General features: G+C 31.4%; 1 protein-coding gene across 1 annotated transcript in view; it reads right to left on the reverse strand.

Moving 5' to 3' along the window:
* The window catches only part of LOC130231473 (mucin-2), a 46,398-nt gene that overhangs the window by 27,581 nt on the left and 1,115 nt on the right, over nt 1–17,702 (reverse strand). The window contains exons 3-18 of the mRNA XM_056460806.1: nt 17,333–17,447; nt 16,698–16,788; nt 16,456–16,562; nt 15,058–15,271; nt 14,466–14,591; nt 13,960–14,077; nt 11,346–11,484; nt 9,166–9,276; nt 8,994–9,063; nt 7,552–7,692; nt 6,310–6,474; nt 4,578–4,672; nt 4,378–4,504; nt 2,073–2,328; nt 1,370–1,419; nt 861–961 (exon numbers count right to left, since the gene is read on the reverse strand). Coding sequence (XP_056316781.1) covers nt 861–961; nt 1,370–1,419; nt 2,073–2,328; nt 4,378–4,504; nt 4,578–4,672; nt 6,310–6,474; nt 7,552–7,692; nt 8,994–9,063; nt 9,166–9,276; nt 11,346–11,484; nt 13,960–14,077; nt 14,466–14,591; nt 15,058–15,271; nt 16,456–16,562; nt 16,698–16,788; nt 17,333–17,447 — 2,026 coding nt within the window. The remainder of the gene's footprint in view (nt 1–860; nt 962–1,369; nt 1,420–2,072; nt 2,329–4,377; nt 4,505–4,577; nt 4,673–6,309; nt 6,475–7,551; nt 7,693–8,993; nt 9,064–9,165; nt 9,277–11,345; nt 11,485–13,959; nt 14,078–14,465; nt 14,592–15,057; nt 15,272–16,455; nt 16,563–16,697; nt 16,789–17,332; nt 17,448–17,702) is intronic.

A 17,702-nucleotide genomic window follows, 5' to 3' on the forward strand; every position in this document is an offset into this window, starting at 1 on the left:
CCCAATTTTACTTTACATACGATCTAAAGGAGATCACATTATAATTTCTCTCATTACGTTTTCTGGTAACATTTTATTTTAAGTCACAATTCATACTGTTAACAAACAATTAACTAAGACTTGTAGCTCAATAACCAACTAGTTTACTGCTTTTATTAATAGTTATTAAGGTAGTAGATGGGTAGACAGGTAATATACCAGTAGTCAATAGCGTGTATTGTTACTTAAAATAAAGGGTAACTCTTTACATTAAGGTTGTATTAGGTCATGTTAGTTAACTAATACAACCTTAATGTAAAGTGTTACCCTTTATTTTAAGTAACTAACATGTTTACTAACATGAACAAACACACTGAAAACCCTAATAAGTTGACTGAACTAAATTAATTGAATAAACTTGCATATTTAAGTTTGGTGAACTGAACAATTTAAGTATAGTCTACAAAACCGGCAAGTTAAATAAACTTAAATATGCAAGTTTTGGGAAAGTCCATTACTCAATTAAATTGAGGCAACGAGTTTACTCACTTAATTTAGTTCAGTCAACTCATTAGGGTTTTCAGTGCAATGAACAATACATTTATTACAGTATTTGTTTATGTTAGTTAACATTAGTTAATGAAATTACAGTTGTTATTGTTAGTTCATGTTAACTCACAGTGCATGTTAGCAAGCAGGAATTGGATGATAACAATGCATTAGTAAATGTAGAATTTTCAATTATGTGCAAAACTCATAGTTAATGGTTTGTTAATTGTGAGAATTGTACCTTTAAATATTAGGAGATTAACATCAGCATAATAATATTTTTTAGCAATAATAATATGTACTATAAATTATAATAATATGTTTGTACTCACGCAGGCCATGTCAAGTGTGTTGCAGCTCTTCTGACACTCTGCTCCTGTGGATCCAGGACTGGTTCTCGAGCAGTTGAAAAACCCCATTGGCTCTTTGCACTCTAAAATGAAAGATTTTCAGACTTGAGATTGACAGTAAACTCACTTTAAGGTATGAGTTTTGCTAATGTTAAACACAATAATGTCTAGTATATCAATGTGGAAACCAAAAATGGCTTTAATGTAGGTTTAATATACAGTCCCACTTTATATCAATGGCCTTAACTAATATGTACTTACACTGAAACTAATCATAATGTGTAAATACAGTGTTTTACATTGTATTTATGATTGATTAAATACCTGCATGTAATAGCATCCTTAATTACACTGCTGGGCCATCCATTTGACCCATCTATTTATTTTATGCATTGGTTGTTTATCTAAATTTGTCCAATCAGATGGGGCTGTGCTATCTTTAGCCCCGCCTCCCCAGTAGTTGCTGTGACTCTTAATTCACACATACGTACCTTCTCCATTTGATACACCAGAGCAGCTCAGTTTCCCTTGCTTACAAATGCTGAAATGTAGACATAAAGGCAATTAAAATACATTTATTAAACAGTTTTCCAGAAATGGGAACCCTTTAAAATAATGGTCCATTAATTAATGTATTTACTAACTATTAGTAATGCGTTTATTACGGTATTTATTACATCTTTGTTAATGTTATTAAGTTAAATAACATTAGTTCATGTTAATTCACTGTGCATTAGCTAATGTTAACAAGCATAAATTCAGATTTTAATACTGCATCAGTAAATGTTGAGCTATGATTATTAATAAATGCTTTACATAATTATTCTGAGTTCATTCATTCATTCATTTTCCTTTGGCTTAGTCCCTTTATTCAATAGGACTCGCCACAGTGGAATGAACCGCCAACTTAACTTATTATAGCCAATTTAGTTTATTCAATTTCCCTATAGCGCGTGTATTTGGGCTGTGGGGGAAACCAGAGCACATGGAGAAAACCCACGCCAACCTGGGGAGAACATGCAAACTCCACACAGAAACGCCTACTGGCCCAGCCAGGACTCAAACCAGCAACCTTCTTGCTGTGAGGTGACCACTGAGCCAATTATTCTTAGTTAATGTTAGTAAATACTCTAACTAATGGACCATTATTCTGAAGTGTGACCCCACACATGAACTGAGCAGAAATGTGCACACCATGATCCTCCATCTTTGGAGATGATGTCTCCTAAAGCAATGACTTTGCCTGAATGGTAACAGGAGCAGGCGGCAGCTTCAACACAGTCTTCGTTCTCATTCATGTACTTTCCTTCAGCACAGCCGCAGCCGTCCACCAGCACATGATCATGGGTGCAGGAACCGTCAGCCTGGCTGAGAGATCTGCATGTGCGCCCGCAGCTAGTCATCTGATACGAGTAAACTGTGGTGGCAGCGCAGGATTCTGTGTATTTCACTGGGGAAAAATAGGAAGATTCATTAACCTGATGAGCATACGCAAATATACAGTAGAGGGCAAAATTATTCACCTTATTTATTTCATTTTACAGTATTTCTGATAATATTTTTTATTATAATTTTAAGAAATTATTATTTGCTTTTTTTTGACTAGAATCAAAACATTTTTTTTATTTAAAACTTTTTTAAGGTCAATATTATTAGCCCCCTTAAGATTTTTTTTCAATTGTCTACAGAACAAACCACTGTTACAATCACTTGCCTTCCCTAACTTGCCTAATTAACCCAGTTAAGCCTTTAAATGTCACTTAAGCTGAATACTAGTGTCTTGAAGAATATCTAGTCAAATATTATTTACTGTCATCATGGCAAAACTGATCACAAATCAGTTATTAGAAATTAGTTAGCGTGTCCCAATTCTTCTTCTGTTGTGGTTTTGTAATAATAAATAAATAAATAAATAAATAGTAATTAATAATAATAATAATAATAATATAATAATAATAATAATAATAATAATAATAATGAAAAATAACAATAATATAATAATAATAATAATGAAAAAAATAATAATATAATAATAATAATAATAATAATAATAATAATATAATAATAATAATAATAATAATAATAATAATAATAATGAAAAATAACTATAATAATAATAATAATAATAATAATAATAATAATAATAATAATAATAATAATGAAAAATAACAATAATATAATAATAATAATAATGAAAAAAATAATAATATAATAATAATAATAATAATATAATAATAATAATAATAATAATAATAATATAATAATAATAATAATAATAATAATAATAATGAAAAATAACAATAATATAATAATAATAATAATGAAAAAAATAATAATATAATAATAATAATAATAATAATAATAATAATAATAATAATAATAATAATATAATAATAATAATAATAATAATAATAATAATGAAAAATAACAATAATATAATAATAATAATAATGAAAAAAAAAAATAATATAATAATAATAATAATAATAATAATAATAATAATAATATAATAATATAATAATAATATAATAATAATAATATAATAATATAATATAATAATAATAATAATAATAATAATAATAATAATAATAATATAATATAATAATAATATAATAATAATAATAATAATAATAATAATAATATAATAATAATAATAATATAATAATGATAATAATAATAATAATAATAATAATAATAATAATAATAATAATAATAATATAATGATAATAATGATAATAATAATAATAATATAATAATAATAATAATAATAATAATAATAATAATAATTATTATTATTATTATTATTATTATTATTATTATTTCATTTTTTTCATTCTAACTTCTCTTTCTTTGGCACATGTTTTATATAGTTGTGTATTTATACATTAATATATATATATATATATATATATATATATATATATATATATATATATATATATATATATATATATATATATATATATATATATAGTTATATATTTGTCATATATAACATTTTTAAACATGCATTTGTGCATGTATGTGTGTGTATGCATGTGTGTATGTGTCTATACAGAAAGAGGGAGAGAGAAGGAGAGAGAGTACAACTCAAACATTTAACAATCTTACATAATTTATGGAATTTATTAAATTTTTTTGTGCTTTTGTTTTGACTTAATTAGTTTTATGTCCTGCTTTACTTTTACGGCATGTTTTTCCACCTATTTTGTTCTGTATGTGCTACTTTGTCTGATTCTAAAAGCAAATAAGCAATAAATAATTGGTATATTGCAATATAGAGAATATGCACGATGGTACAGAGTGGAATGTCCAAAACAAGAGCAAAAACATTAGACTATTTAAGAAAGTATACAAACACACTGACGATATACCACTTATAATATTCTCCTCAAAATAGAGAATATGCAACACAAAAAAAACTATAACTTCCATAAAATATAAAAAAGTTTGCCCAGCAGACATTAATTCTTTTTGAACAAAGAAAAAAAAAGCTTACTGCATGCAGCGTCTCTCCATCCCTCAAGCAGGATCCCTCTGGCGGCACAAGCGTGTGCGTATGATGATAAAGCGGCACACATGCAGTCCTCGCTCCTCTCACAGTTACAGCTGTCATAGATGCAGTTCTGGAAAATACAGCCACATTTAGAGAAAACTCTTCAATGGGTTAAAAACGAGAAGGAAAGCCATGAGACTCACTGCTTTATAGACTTCAGGGTTGATTTCAGTGTGACAGGGAGCAAAAACTGATGAGGGATCAGACAGCAGGGAACACCAGTGCTGTGCATATTGCTCTGTCGAACAACAACACAGTTTATTTGACAAATGAACAAAGGGTCAGTTCACACAAAAATAAAACTCTTATCATTTACTCATCCTCCACCTATTTATAAACTTATTGTGGTTCTTTCTACTGTTGAACACAAAGGAAGATATACTGAAGAATCCTGGAATAATTGACATCCATACTATTTTATTGTTATTACTATGAGTACTAAATGAGTTTCTACTAAAAGTACTTATTTTAGTATATACATTTACATTATGAAATATAAGCTAAAATATTTGGTATCACTTTATATTTTCAGCTGAAAACAGTGATGTCAAACTCAGCTCTTGGAGGGCCGCAGCTCTGCACGGTTTAGTTCCAACTGTAATAACCGTAAAAGCCTTGGAGTAACGATTGATGACCAACTAAACTTCTCTGAGCACATTTCTAAAACTGCTCGATCTTGCAGATTCGCACTCTAAAACATCAGAAAGGTCCGACCCTTCACATCTGAACATACAGCTCAACTCATTGTTCAAGCTCTTGTTCTCTCCAAACTGGATCATTGCAACTCTCTGCTAGCCGGGCTACCAGCTAACTCTATCAAACCTCTTCAGCTGCTTCAGAACGCAGCAGCACGAGTGGTCTTTGATGAACCCAAAAGAGCACATGTCACTCCGCTACTCACCCGTTTGCACTGGCTGCCAGTTGCTGCTCGCATCAAATTCAAAGCTCTGATGTTTGCTTACAAAGCGACCTCTGGCTTTGCTCCTTCTTATCTGCTCTCACTTCTGCAGATTTATGTGCCCTCCAGAAACTTGCGTTCTGTGAATGAACGTCGCCTCGTGGTTCCATCCCTAAGAGGGAAGAAATCACTTTCCCGAACTCTCACATTCAATCTGCCCAGTTGGTGGAATGAACTCCCTAACTACATCAGAACAGCAGAGTCACTTGCTGTCTTCAAGAAACAACTAAAAACTCAACTATTTAGTCTCCACTTTCCTTCCTAATCTGTAACTGCCTCTGTGGCTATACCACTAACTGTACTCTCTCTCTCTCTCTCTCTCTCAAAATAAACATTACTAATGCTTTGCTTCTTAGACTTTACACACCTGAAACTTGTCTATAGCACTTGTTCACTGCTGCTCTTATAGTTGTGTAAATTGCTTCCTTGTCCTCATTTGTAAGTCGCTTTGGATAAAAGCGTCTGCTAAATGACTAAATGTAAATGTAAATGTAATTAAACACACCTGATCAGACTAATTGAGTCCTTCAGGCTTGTTTGAAACCTACAGGTGAGTGTGCTTAAGCATGCTTGAAACTAAACTGTGTAGGGCTAAAGCGGCCCTTCAGGAACTGAGATTGACACCCCTGCCTTTAAATAAAAGTGTGATCAAATATTTGATTCTGTTTATCTGCAGTTTTATTCTTTAAGAGACAATAATAACTGCATTATTGTCACATAAATTGATCAATTTAAGCTTTATCCAACACTTTTAAGACATCTTTTGTTTAGTGTTTGTCTCGACAGAAGAAAAAATTCATAAAGTTTTAAAATCACTTGAGTCTTGTGAGTAAATACTTTTTTTTTTTAAATTTTTGGGTGTATTTTTAGAGTTATAACATCAGTATGTATTCTGTGAATCCCATGATAATTCACACCGTTTTCTGTGCTCAGGCTGCACGGGTTCTCAAAGCTTCTCTTAACATCTGGGCAACTTGCTCTTGCTTTCCAGGTGTTGGCAAAATCCAGAGCTGTTCCTTCCCGGAGTCCACCGATGGTTGTGAAGTCATCAGCCTCCATGTTGTTGTAATTGCCACAAAGACCTGAGAAATTGAATTATTAACTCAATTAATCTACGGCATACAGTTAAAAGAAGACATTCAGGTTGAAAACAGAAAGACTTCAAAGATATTTGTGACCCTGGACCACAAAACCTTCAGTTTTTGTATGGGTAAACAACAATACATTGATTCAATTAATGTATATAGAATATTAAGAATATTAAATTATATTTTAGAGTATTAAATAAAGATCAAAGTCTATGAATATATTTTGTAAACTTTGTACTACTGTAAATATATCAGATGTATATATGCATTTACACATATGTAAATATGTATATGTCATTTTTGATTAGTAATATTTATTGCTGAGAACTTAATTAACACAATATTAAAGGCGATTTTCTCAATATTCTGATTTTTTTAACCCTCAGATTTTCAGGTTTTCAAATAGTTTTATCTCAACAAAATATCAACACATACATCAATTTAAAGCTTATTTATTCATCTTTCAGATTATGTATGAATCTCAATTAAAAAAATTACCTTACAACTATTTTTGTGATCCAGGGTCACATATAATGAATAAACATGAACATTTATTATAGCTGAGTAGGAGCAGCAGTATATTTTTATTTCGTGACATTTCTGCCTAATATCTTAGGTTATTTTCATTATAAATAAGACTAAAAACTAGAATAAAAAATTATAAAAACAATACATAAATAACAATAAAAAACAGCTAATTATATAACACATTTACATTTTTTATATTAACATATTATGACAAAGAAAATCGGCCAAAATTATACTAAAATACTTCTTTAATTGAGTTCACTTCATAAAAGAGTTCAAATTTGGACAGTCTGAGTTGGGTCTTCACTTTTAAGCCAAAAAAGTTCTGACTTGTATGTAGGTAAATACCACTTGATCAAGTCTATATTTAGAAAAGATTAAAAATCCTATATATAGATATTTTAATTACCATAGTTGATTCTGCAAGTTGATAATGCATGAGAGGGTTAAATATAAGAAACATGTCTTTAAATAAATAAATAAATAAATAAATAAATAAATAAATAAATAAATAAATAAATAAATAAATAAATAAATAAATACCACATGTTTCTCCTTGATACACTGAATTGGCTGTGATGTAAAGCTGCATTATTGGCACCAGCTGGATCTCCAGACGAAGCCCAATCAGATGAGCTTCAATGATGATGTAGAATGAGGAGGGCTTGAAAACACTCACTGAAGCTGAAAATTAAATAACAGCATGCAAAGAATATTAATATGAGGGAAGATTAGAAGTTAATTTAACATAGGTACATAGTCTGCATAGTTTGCATATGGGTAATATTTTCTCTGTGTTATCAATTTGCATTCTACAAAATTATGTTATCCAAATATCACTTTAGCTAATATTTATATATTTTTTTGCTGCCGAGGAGAGTTTCACTGCTAATTATATATTTATTCACATGTGCATCTGCATTCATCAGTGCACATTCGATGTCTTATTTGAGAAACGTAATTATTTTTGTATGTAAATTTACATTTTAATGCATTCATTCATTTTCCTTCAGCTTAGTCTCTATTTCAGAGGTCGCCACAGCAGAATGAACCACCAACTATTCCAGCAACACACATTCACACACACACACACAAACTCATACACTACGGAAATTTAGTTCATTCGATTCACCTATGGCGCATGTGTTTGGACTGTGGGGGAAACCGGAGCACCCGGAGGAAACCCACACCAACACGGGGAGAACATACAAACTCCACACAGAAACACCAACTGACCCAGCTGGGACTCGAACCACTGCTAACCACTGAGCTACCGTGCCGTACATTTTAATATATAATATAAAATATTTGGATATTCTTTTATTTTAAGATGAACTTGTTACACATGCGCCACGTACTTCCTATTGTAACTACAATTAATCATGCACATTCTAACCCCAGTCATATAGTAAGTAACAACAACAACAAAAATAATAATACACAAATAGACATTTTTCACAGTAATTAAATAGCATAACAGGAAAATACTACTGAATCAATAATGTTTTGAACGCACACTACTCCGAAGAAGAAATTGGCCACAGAGAAAACCAAAAGCAATCATGATCTATAGCAGTGTTTCCCAACCCTGTTCCTGAAGGCACACCAACAGTACACATTTTTAACCTCTCCCTAATCAAACACACCTGAATCACCTTATCATAACATCAGAAGAGACTCCAAAACCTAAAGTTAATGGGTCAGATAAGGGAGACATCCAAAATATGTACTGTTGGTGTGCCTCCAGGAACAGGGTTGGGAAACACTGATCTAAAGTACATGTAATTAAATAATATTACTCAGTATTTACATTTAATAAGGTTACCTTAAAATAAACCGTGACCAATTACCTTTTATTCTATTTATTTGCATTGTGCAGTATTGTTTTTAACGTAGGAGGACAAAAAATAACAGCATTTTTATAACAGATATTGGTATATTTCTGCTTAATTTGGTTTTGTTTATGTGCTTTGCCATTGACTTACATGTAAAAAGTGGAAGCTGAGCAATTATTCTGTTGACCTCAAGGTTTCCACTGGAGTCCACTTTAATCACCTGTGTGTAAAACAAGTTTATAAAGGGTTTGTAAAGTTGTTATCAAGCCTCTTCTGCAAAACATGTTCTATTTTATATTATCCTCACCCATTTAATACTTACAGTAACATTATCAAACAGCGCCACGGTTATTGCCTTCAAGCAGGTTTCGGTTTCACTCAGACCACATTTCACCAGGTCTCCTAGAACTGTGAATTCTGTGCCGGTGCAATGCTATCAGAAAATAAAGTTAATTAATTTAGCTAAAAACCGATGATAAATTAAAATGAATACAAATAAGAATTGCATTAAATATATATTTATTAAACAAATGTATAAAAATTGTGCACCGTGTACACTGGACAAACCTAAAGCTCTCAAAGCACTTTCAGCATATAGATCCGGCCTGTAATCGCTGTAATTCCACCCCAGCCACGCATGCACATATGTTTTGGTCTTGTATAAAGCTTAATTGCTTTTGGCACACTATTTTTAAAACTATATCTGTTTTTTTGGGGGTATATCTATCTCCCCTTGCCCACTGATTGCCATTTTTGGAATTTTCCCTACGTCGTATAACCTTACAAAAATACAATCTGATTGCATGGCTTTTATTGTGCTCCTGGCCAAACGACTAATATTGCTTAGGTGGAAGGATCAGAAACCTCTGACCCCAACACAGTGGATCCGTGATGTCCTCTTCTTTGTAAAGTTGGAAAAAATTAGACTGTCTAGAGCAGGGATGGGCAAACTCGATCCTGGAGGGCCGGTGTCCCTGCATAGTTTTGCACCAACCCTAATCAAACACACCTGCTTGTAGCTTTCTAGTGATCTTGAAGACACTAATTAGAGTGTTCAGGTGTGTTTGATTAGTGTTGGAGCAAAACTCTGCAGGGACACCGGCCCTCCAGGATCGAGTTTGCCCATGCATGGTCTAGAGGTTCATCCAACCAGTTTAAGAAAATTTGAGAACCATTTAGGAAATATATCCAAGAACATGTGTTATTGTCAACTACAGACCAAGTCCTTGTTTCAGCAAATTGATTTTCTTTCTGTCCTAAGTGCAAAGCTGAGTGTATTGTGTGCTTCAGATTGTACAATTGTAGTTTTTGTTAAGCCACATTATTATTATTATTATTTACCTTTTATTTGTTGGTTTGTTTTTTTTTTGTTTTTGTTTTTGTTTGTTTTTTTCCTCATTGTATTTGCTTAAGTTGATACTATTTATACTTTTAATTAGAAATATGTTTTTGTTTTGTCATCTTTTTTTCACTGTAATTTGCTATAAAAGTCATAAATAAAAAAATAAAAAAATAATAATAATAATTAAAAAAAAATTATTTATAAAAGTTCATATATATATATATATATATATATATATATATATATATATATATATATATATATATATATATATATATATATATATACATATTATATACACTGTATTACAATACTTACAAAACAAAAGACTAATTAATTACTTTTAATTAGCAAAAACGCATACAGTTGAAAACTAAATTCATAGCCCTCATATGAAACTTTAATACTTTTTCAATTATTTCCCGAGTGCTGTTTAACAAAAAGAGTTTTGTGTGCATAATTAAAAAAAGTTGTGATCAAAAATTTCTAATATGTCATTTAACTTGTCTTTGCCACAATGACAGTACACAATATTACACTAGATATTTTTCAAGATACTAGTATTCAGCTTAAAGTGACCTTTAAAGGTTTAACTAGGTTAATTAGGCAAGCTAGGCAAGTCATTTGAACAACAGTGGTTTGATTTGTATCCATTTAAAAAAATAATAATTTTTAAGAGGAGTAGTAATAATAATAATGATCATAGCAGAAAAAAAAGATTTATTCATCTATTTATTATTTATTATTTTTATTTGTTTAATTATTTTACCAGGAATGTCCCATGGAGATACAATATCTCTTCTACCAGGGAGTCCTGGTTAAGACAGGCAGCATAGGACAAAATTACAACAAAAAATAAAATCAATAAATTGATTGTTAATACTTGTGCACTGCTCTAAATTGACAGTCTTTAAAATATCTTTAAATATATTTTTTAATTTAAATTTTATTATTTAAATATATACATTTTTTACATTTGGAAATAATAACGCTTTCTCCAGATGAAAAATACAAAAGAAAATACAGTAAACATCACTTGGGCAATACTTGAAAATAAATAAACAATTTCACAGGACTACTGATTCTGTCTTAAACCGTATATAATGTCCTGTAATGTTGTCATATAAATACAATTGCCTTCAAGCTGGAGAAATACATACTTTGGACAGGGTGTAAGTGCAGTCTCCGTGAAATGTGTATGCTTTTCCATCAAACGTGGTAATGTGGGATCCGCCCTCCACTGAACATGAATGTGGACAATCCTTTATGTAACAATCCCACTGCCCCTGCTCACAGGTGCTGAAGGAGAAATAACAATGATAGCATGAGCTTTTGTTTAAACATTGCACAATAAAGAGCAAACTCTGTGCATTGAGGGTGAACTTTAAACACACTGAAAAAGGTGAAACTACTGTGTCTTTTTAAAGTACATTTTTATACTGGGTGAATAATTATGGTTTCTGATTATAACCTGTTTTATTTAATTTGCCTTAAAGCAAAAACGAACTTAGGTAGCCTTAAAAACTAAATATTAATACTATAAACCAGCAGTAAAACTTTACTTAGATTTTGATTTTAAGTCAAACCAAAGTGATTCAATGAATTCATCATCTATAAAAACAATATTTTACCGTTAAGTCAGGGATGTCCAAACTCTGTCCTGGAAGACCGCTGTCCTGCAAAGTCTAGTTTCAACCCCATCAGACACACTTAGCTAATCAAGCTCTTACTAGGAAACATCCTTGCAGGAGTGTTGAGGCAAGTTGGAGCTAAAATTTGCAGGACACCAGCCTTCCAGGACCAAGTTTGGACACCCCTGCTTTACATCAATGTACATTTCTCCCTTTGGCCTTCCAGGACCAAGTTTGGACACCCCTGCTTTACATCAATGTACATTTCTCCCTTTGGCCTTCCAGGACCAAGTTTGGACACCTCTGCTTTACATCAATGTACATTTCTCCCTTTGGCCTTCCAGGACCAAGTTTGGACACCCCTGCTTTACATCAATGTACATTTCTCCCTTTGGCCTTCCAGGACCAAGTTTGGACAAAACAGTCAAAACTGTAATTTGAGGATAATTTACAAATTTAGCTGTAACAAATTGCAGTATTTTTTTTAGGTTGGTTCAAAAATATATTTAGTGTCTCTAAATTAAACAGTATTTGGTAACACTTTATATCTACACACTATGAATCATTTATTAAGTATTAGCATGTAGTGAACTCATTATTTGTTAAGCATTAACTCTACATTAATAGACATTAGTAAGCAGTTTATAACTGCAGCTACAAATGCTGTATTCTTGACTTAAAAGCACCTATACAGTTAAAATCATTTTTAAACCCCCTGAATTATTAACCCCCATTTATTTTGTCCCCAATTTCTGTTTAACAGAGAGAACACATTTCTAATCATAATAGTTTTAATAACTCATCTCTAATAACTGATTTATTTTCTCTTTGCCATGATGACAGTAAACAATATTAGACTAGATATTCTTCCAGACACTTCTGTACAGCTTAAAGTGACATTTAAAGGCTTAACTAGGTTAATTAGGTTAACTAGGCAGGTTAGGGTAATTAGGCAAGTTATTGTATACCGATGGTTTGTTCTGTAGACTATGGAAGAAAAATATAGCTGAAAGGGGCGAATAATATTGACCTTAAAATGGTTCATAAAAATTTAAAAACTGCTTTCATTCTAGCCAAAATAAAACAAATCAGACTTTCTGCAGAAGGAAAAATATGATCAGACATACTGTGAACATTTCCTTGCTCTGTTAAACATCATTTGGGAAATATTTAAAAAAGAATAAAAACTCAAAGGGGGGCTAATAATTCTGACTTCAACTGTATATTGTATAATAATTGTACTTTCATAATTTGTGACTGATTGATTTTTTATTACTGAATTAAGTATTGCATTATTTACAAATTATTTGTATTTAAGAGTAGTTGCTGATTTTAAGATCATTCAGAATGAGTTAGTAAATGATTAATAAACTATTGAAATCAATGCTTATATATCTCATTCTTCAGGCATAGAATGACAGTTACTTTGTTTGGTGATAAATGTTTTATTAAGCCAACTTCATCCAGTTTTGTGACCTATTTGTGCTAGTTGTCCCCAAAACAAGGTTGAAATCAAGAGGTGACCGGGCTTTTTCTGCTATAGCCCCCCCTCCCCCCGTCTGTGGAATGGTCTGCCTTTACATATCAGGTCATGTTCTTCCCTTGGTGATTTAAGTCTCATCTAAGAAATCATCTTCTGTCTCTTGCTTTTGATCGCAATTAATGAATTTGAATCTGTATGATATATATTTTGCTTATTTTTATGTATAAGTATAGATTTGGTATGCTGGTCTTTTTGTAAAGCATTTTGGTCAACATCTGTTGTTTTTAATTGTGCTCTATAAAACAAACAAACAAACAAACAAACAATCAAACAAATAAACAAACAAACTAATCTAAAGTGAGCACTATTTATGCTTCGTAAACCCCTTATAAATGGCAAGAAAAGGCTTAGTATCAAATGACCAATAATCTTTGCAGTCTCATCTAAAAAATGATCCTATTATTATATATTGTTAGCCAACATTTTTACTTTGTGAGAACAGAATTTTGTTTTTAACCACAATAAATATTTTAGATTTATATTAAATTAAAATGTAAAGTTTGAAGTTACATTACACTGTGAGAAAAACTAAATAAACAGCTGTAACAAATGACAGTATTTATTGAAGTTGGTTTAAAGTGTGTCTCCTAAGAGGCTCACCAGTCTCTGCAGTTGCTGGTGTAATTTTCCCCAGAGGCGTATATTTTCCCGCCGAGGATGCAGGAGCATTCACTGTATGGTATACAGCCGGTCTGATGGATATCATCATAAACAGTGCCTTGAAGCAAGAGAACGATGAAAATAAGTCATATGGTTCATCCTTGTGACTTGAGAAAGAATGAATGTGCTCAGAAGAGCATGAAGAAAAGCTCAATACTGATTTAATAGCTAGCTAACAGATTTCTGGTTTTCCTCATTTACAGTATGGGTCACACATATAATCCTTGACATACAAAACAGGCCGGAAACAATAAGCATTATATTGCATTAATGAAATGAATGTGTCTCTGTATTATTTACTCTTTAGTATATTGTATTTAGATTGGAATTTGTGGTTAAGCATCAGAATCTAGCTAAAGACATTTGATTAGTGAGGTAAGAATTAAAATCAATATGTTTTTGAATGTAGTGTCAGTAAGGAAAGTCATGATTTTAAAAAACTGTACCAGGAGGACAGAAGCATCCATCAATGCAGTGCTGCGCACACACTTGTCCTCTTTCAGAGTTGGTGCAGGTGTCTGTGCAGGGATTTCCACACTGGCTGTACACCATAGTTTCTGGGCAAGGATGAGCTGTGATATACAAAACAAACAAATAATAAAAGTCAGTTGCATTGCAGTTGGGTGCTTAAACTCCAGATTATTATTATTATTATTATTATTATTATTATTATTATTATTATTATTATTATTATTTTAGAAACCTCTCCTCTAGAAATAATCTGCCAATGGGGTAAGCTTAGTAATCTTGTTTTCGGTTTGATATAAGATTATTTATCTTACCCCTCTGGCAGATTATTTAGCTTGTTTTAAGGAAAAACTCACTTCATTTTGACATATTATTTCTGAAAACAAGACCAAATGTTTATTCTAGTCTAGAAAATGCTTCTTATTTTAAGAATTTTTAGATATTTGGACTAGAATCAAGACAAAAGCTCGATTTTTTTGCAGTGTATAATTCATTGCTACCCGGCTCTGACAGCTAAAATCTAATACTAAACCAACATTAAAGCAGGACTACCAAAATGAGCAAACTCACGGCAGAAATACTCTGTTCTCCATTCTTCAGGCTTTCCTCCTGCATGCACACACTGTCTGGAATACTCAGCGATCGTATCACACAGGCAGAACGCTCCAGAAGAACTGTTGCAGTGACACAAGTCTTGAATGCAAACTTGGACAAAGGAGTCAATGGACACCAGACCTCTGCAGTCACTGAACACTGGACTGGAGAAAATATCACGGCAGAAATTCTGTGGGGAATGAGAATGCACAGGTGATATTATCATCAACAAAACAGTAAACTATTCATTACTGTAGCTATATAAGATGAAAACACTGATAATAATTACTCAAAATGCTGATATATATGCACATTCATAAATGCAGACACAGCGTTATATCTGTGGCATGAACTCTGAAGATGTTGCTAAGATAATGTACAATAACATTGCTATAATATATAATTAACATGGTAATACAGTTCCTAATATCTCAAGACCCTTTAATTAAATGCATTTACTAAACATCAGATGACAAATATATGCATCTTACCTATTTTTTCCCATTAGTTTGAATGTTTATTCCTTTAAATAATATATATATAAAAATATCATATATTTAACAGAATTTTACAATATTATGTTATATATTGATTATTTGTTATTGTTATTGATTTTATCTAGTTAATACAAATAAATATATAATATAATTATATAATTATTATTTCAATATTCAGACTCTGATAAACATAATTTTGTGCCTATATGCTCAAAATCAAACCAATTGAATTGAAATGAGTCCAAATTTCCCTTTTCAGTCAAAACACTGAATATACATAGGCTGAACTGCAACACACATTAAAAATACTCCAGTAATGTATAGCAGATATTACAGTGTTGTAATTAACATTACAGTACTTGAATTAATCTGTTGTGTTAAATATATAGTTAGTATAAACCCAATACTGTAGCTTTCAACAACTATAGGGTATAGCAGTGTTTCCCAACCCTGTTCCTGAAGGCACACCAACAGTACACATTTTCAACCTCTCCCTAATCAAACACACCTGAATCAACTCATCAGAACATCAGAAGAGACTCCAACACCTGAAGTTAATGGGTCAGAAAAGGGAGACATCCAAAATATGTACTGTTGGTGTGCCTCCAGGAACAGGGTTGGGAAACACTGGGGTATAGTATACTACAATACACCACAGTTTAATGTAGTAAAAGCTAATGTATACTACAGTATTTAGTACAGTTTATCAGTTCACTATAGTTAATACTACAGCATGCTTAACAAAGTGTTGTAAACACTATAATATATACTGTAGTATAATACATTTTACTGTAGTATGGTTCAAAAACACTATAGTATTCACTTTAAATTACAACAGTATTTCTATATAATTACTATAGTGATTACTAAATCTTACCTCGTCTCCACAATTTTCGTTCAGAAACATCTTGTCTTCAGTGCAGGTTTCTGTTGGGCCGTCTAACTTCCAGAGATTGCCATAATCAGAGACAGACAGTGAACTCCCTAAAACCCAAGAGGTGAAATGATTGATTACTGTCATGTAAAACATGATTTATTTATCAAACAATACTTATATACTTATAATACTTATAACAATATACTTCTCAATAGTCGGCAATGGTGAATGAAAAAAAGTACCTCCGCTGACGAATTCATTGTAAACTGGGATGCTATTGAAGTCGCCACACAGTCCACATGTTTGGTTCTGGTATTTTTCATCTAACCTAATCTGAAAATCAATAAAAATATATCACATATTGATAACACTTTACAATAAGACTATTAACACACCATTAACTAACACTATCAGCTTAATAAACTGCTAATTAGCTGCTTATGTTATGACTTATTTCTCTATATATTAATTCTTACACATTATAATATTTGAAATGACTAAAATGTCAACAAAAGTTGAGTTGAATTGTCATCATCAGAAGTCGACAGAGCAGAGATCAACATCCCATAATGCAACTCACAACTGTAAATAAACACCGCTCATTAACAGAATTTTTCACAGTGTAGTTCAACATTTATTAATCCAAAAATAAAGGATGTGTATGAGTTAATTCACTGCGAGAACTAACAATGACTTTATTTTTCATTAACTGACATTAATAAAGATGAATAAATACTGCAATAAATGTTAGTATATGAACTACCATTAACTAATTGAGCCTTACTGTCAAATGCTACCCATATACATTATTAAGCCTAACCTTTTGTTATTTTAAAAGTGCTGGAGGCAGTATTGATAATATATGTGTTATTCATACCATGAAGGAGTCATCTTCATTCCACATGGCTACTAGTCCCAAAGCCGCCTTGACTGAGATATAAGACGTCACCCTCTCGATGAAGACTTCAGGGCTGCTGTATGGCAGTGTTACCCTACAGACAGAGCGGGAACATTAGACTTAGATTACCTTTACACTTAACTCAACACTTAAATTCAACAATTTCACATTATGTGAGTAACATGATCTGATTACATGTTTAACTATTAAAGCAGTATTGGTTTTTTAATGTAACCATTACTATTTTTATCTTTTGTGGGTTATAGATAAAATATGCAAATTTTAATAGTTTAATTAAATGAATTAGATTTTTGGAAAGCACCAAGTAATGCCCTTCTTTATCCCCCTG

The sequence above is a fragment of the Danio aesculapii genome, chromosome 7 (genome assembly GCF_903798145.1).
Source record: "Danio aesculapii chromosome 7, fDanAes4.1, whole genome shotgun sequence".
NCBI classification, from domain to species: domain Eukaryota; kingdom Metazoa; phylum Chordata; class Actinopteri; order Cypriniformes; family Danionidae; genus Danio; species Danio aesculapii.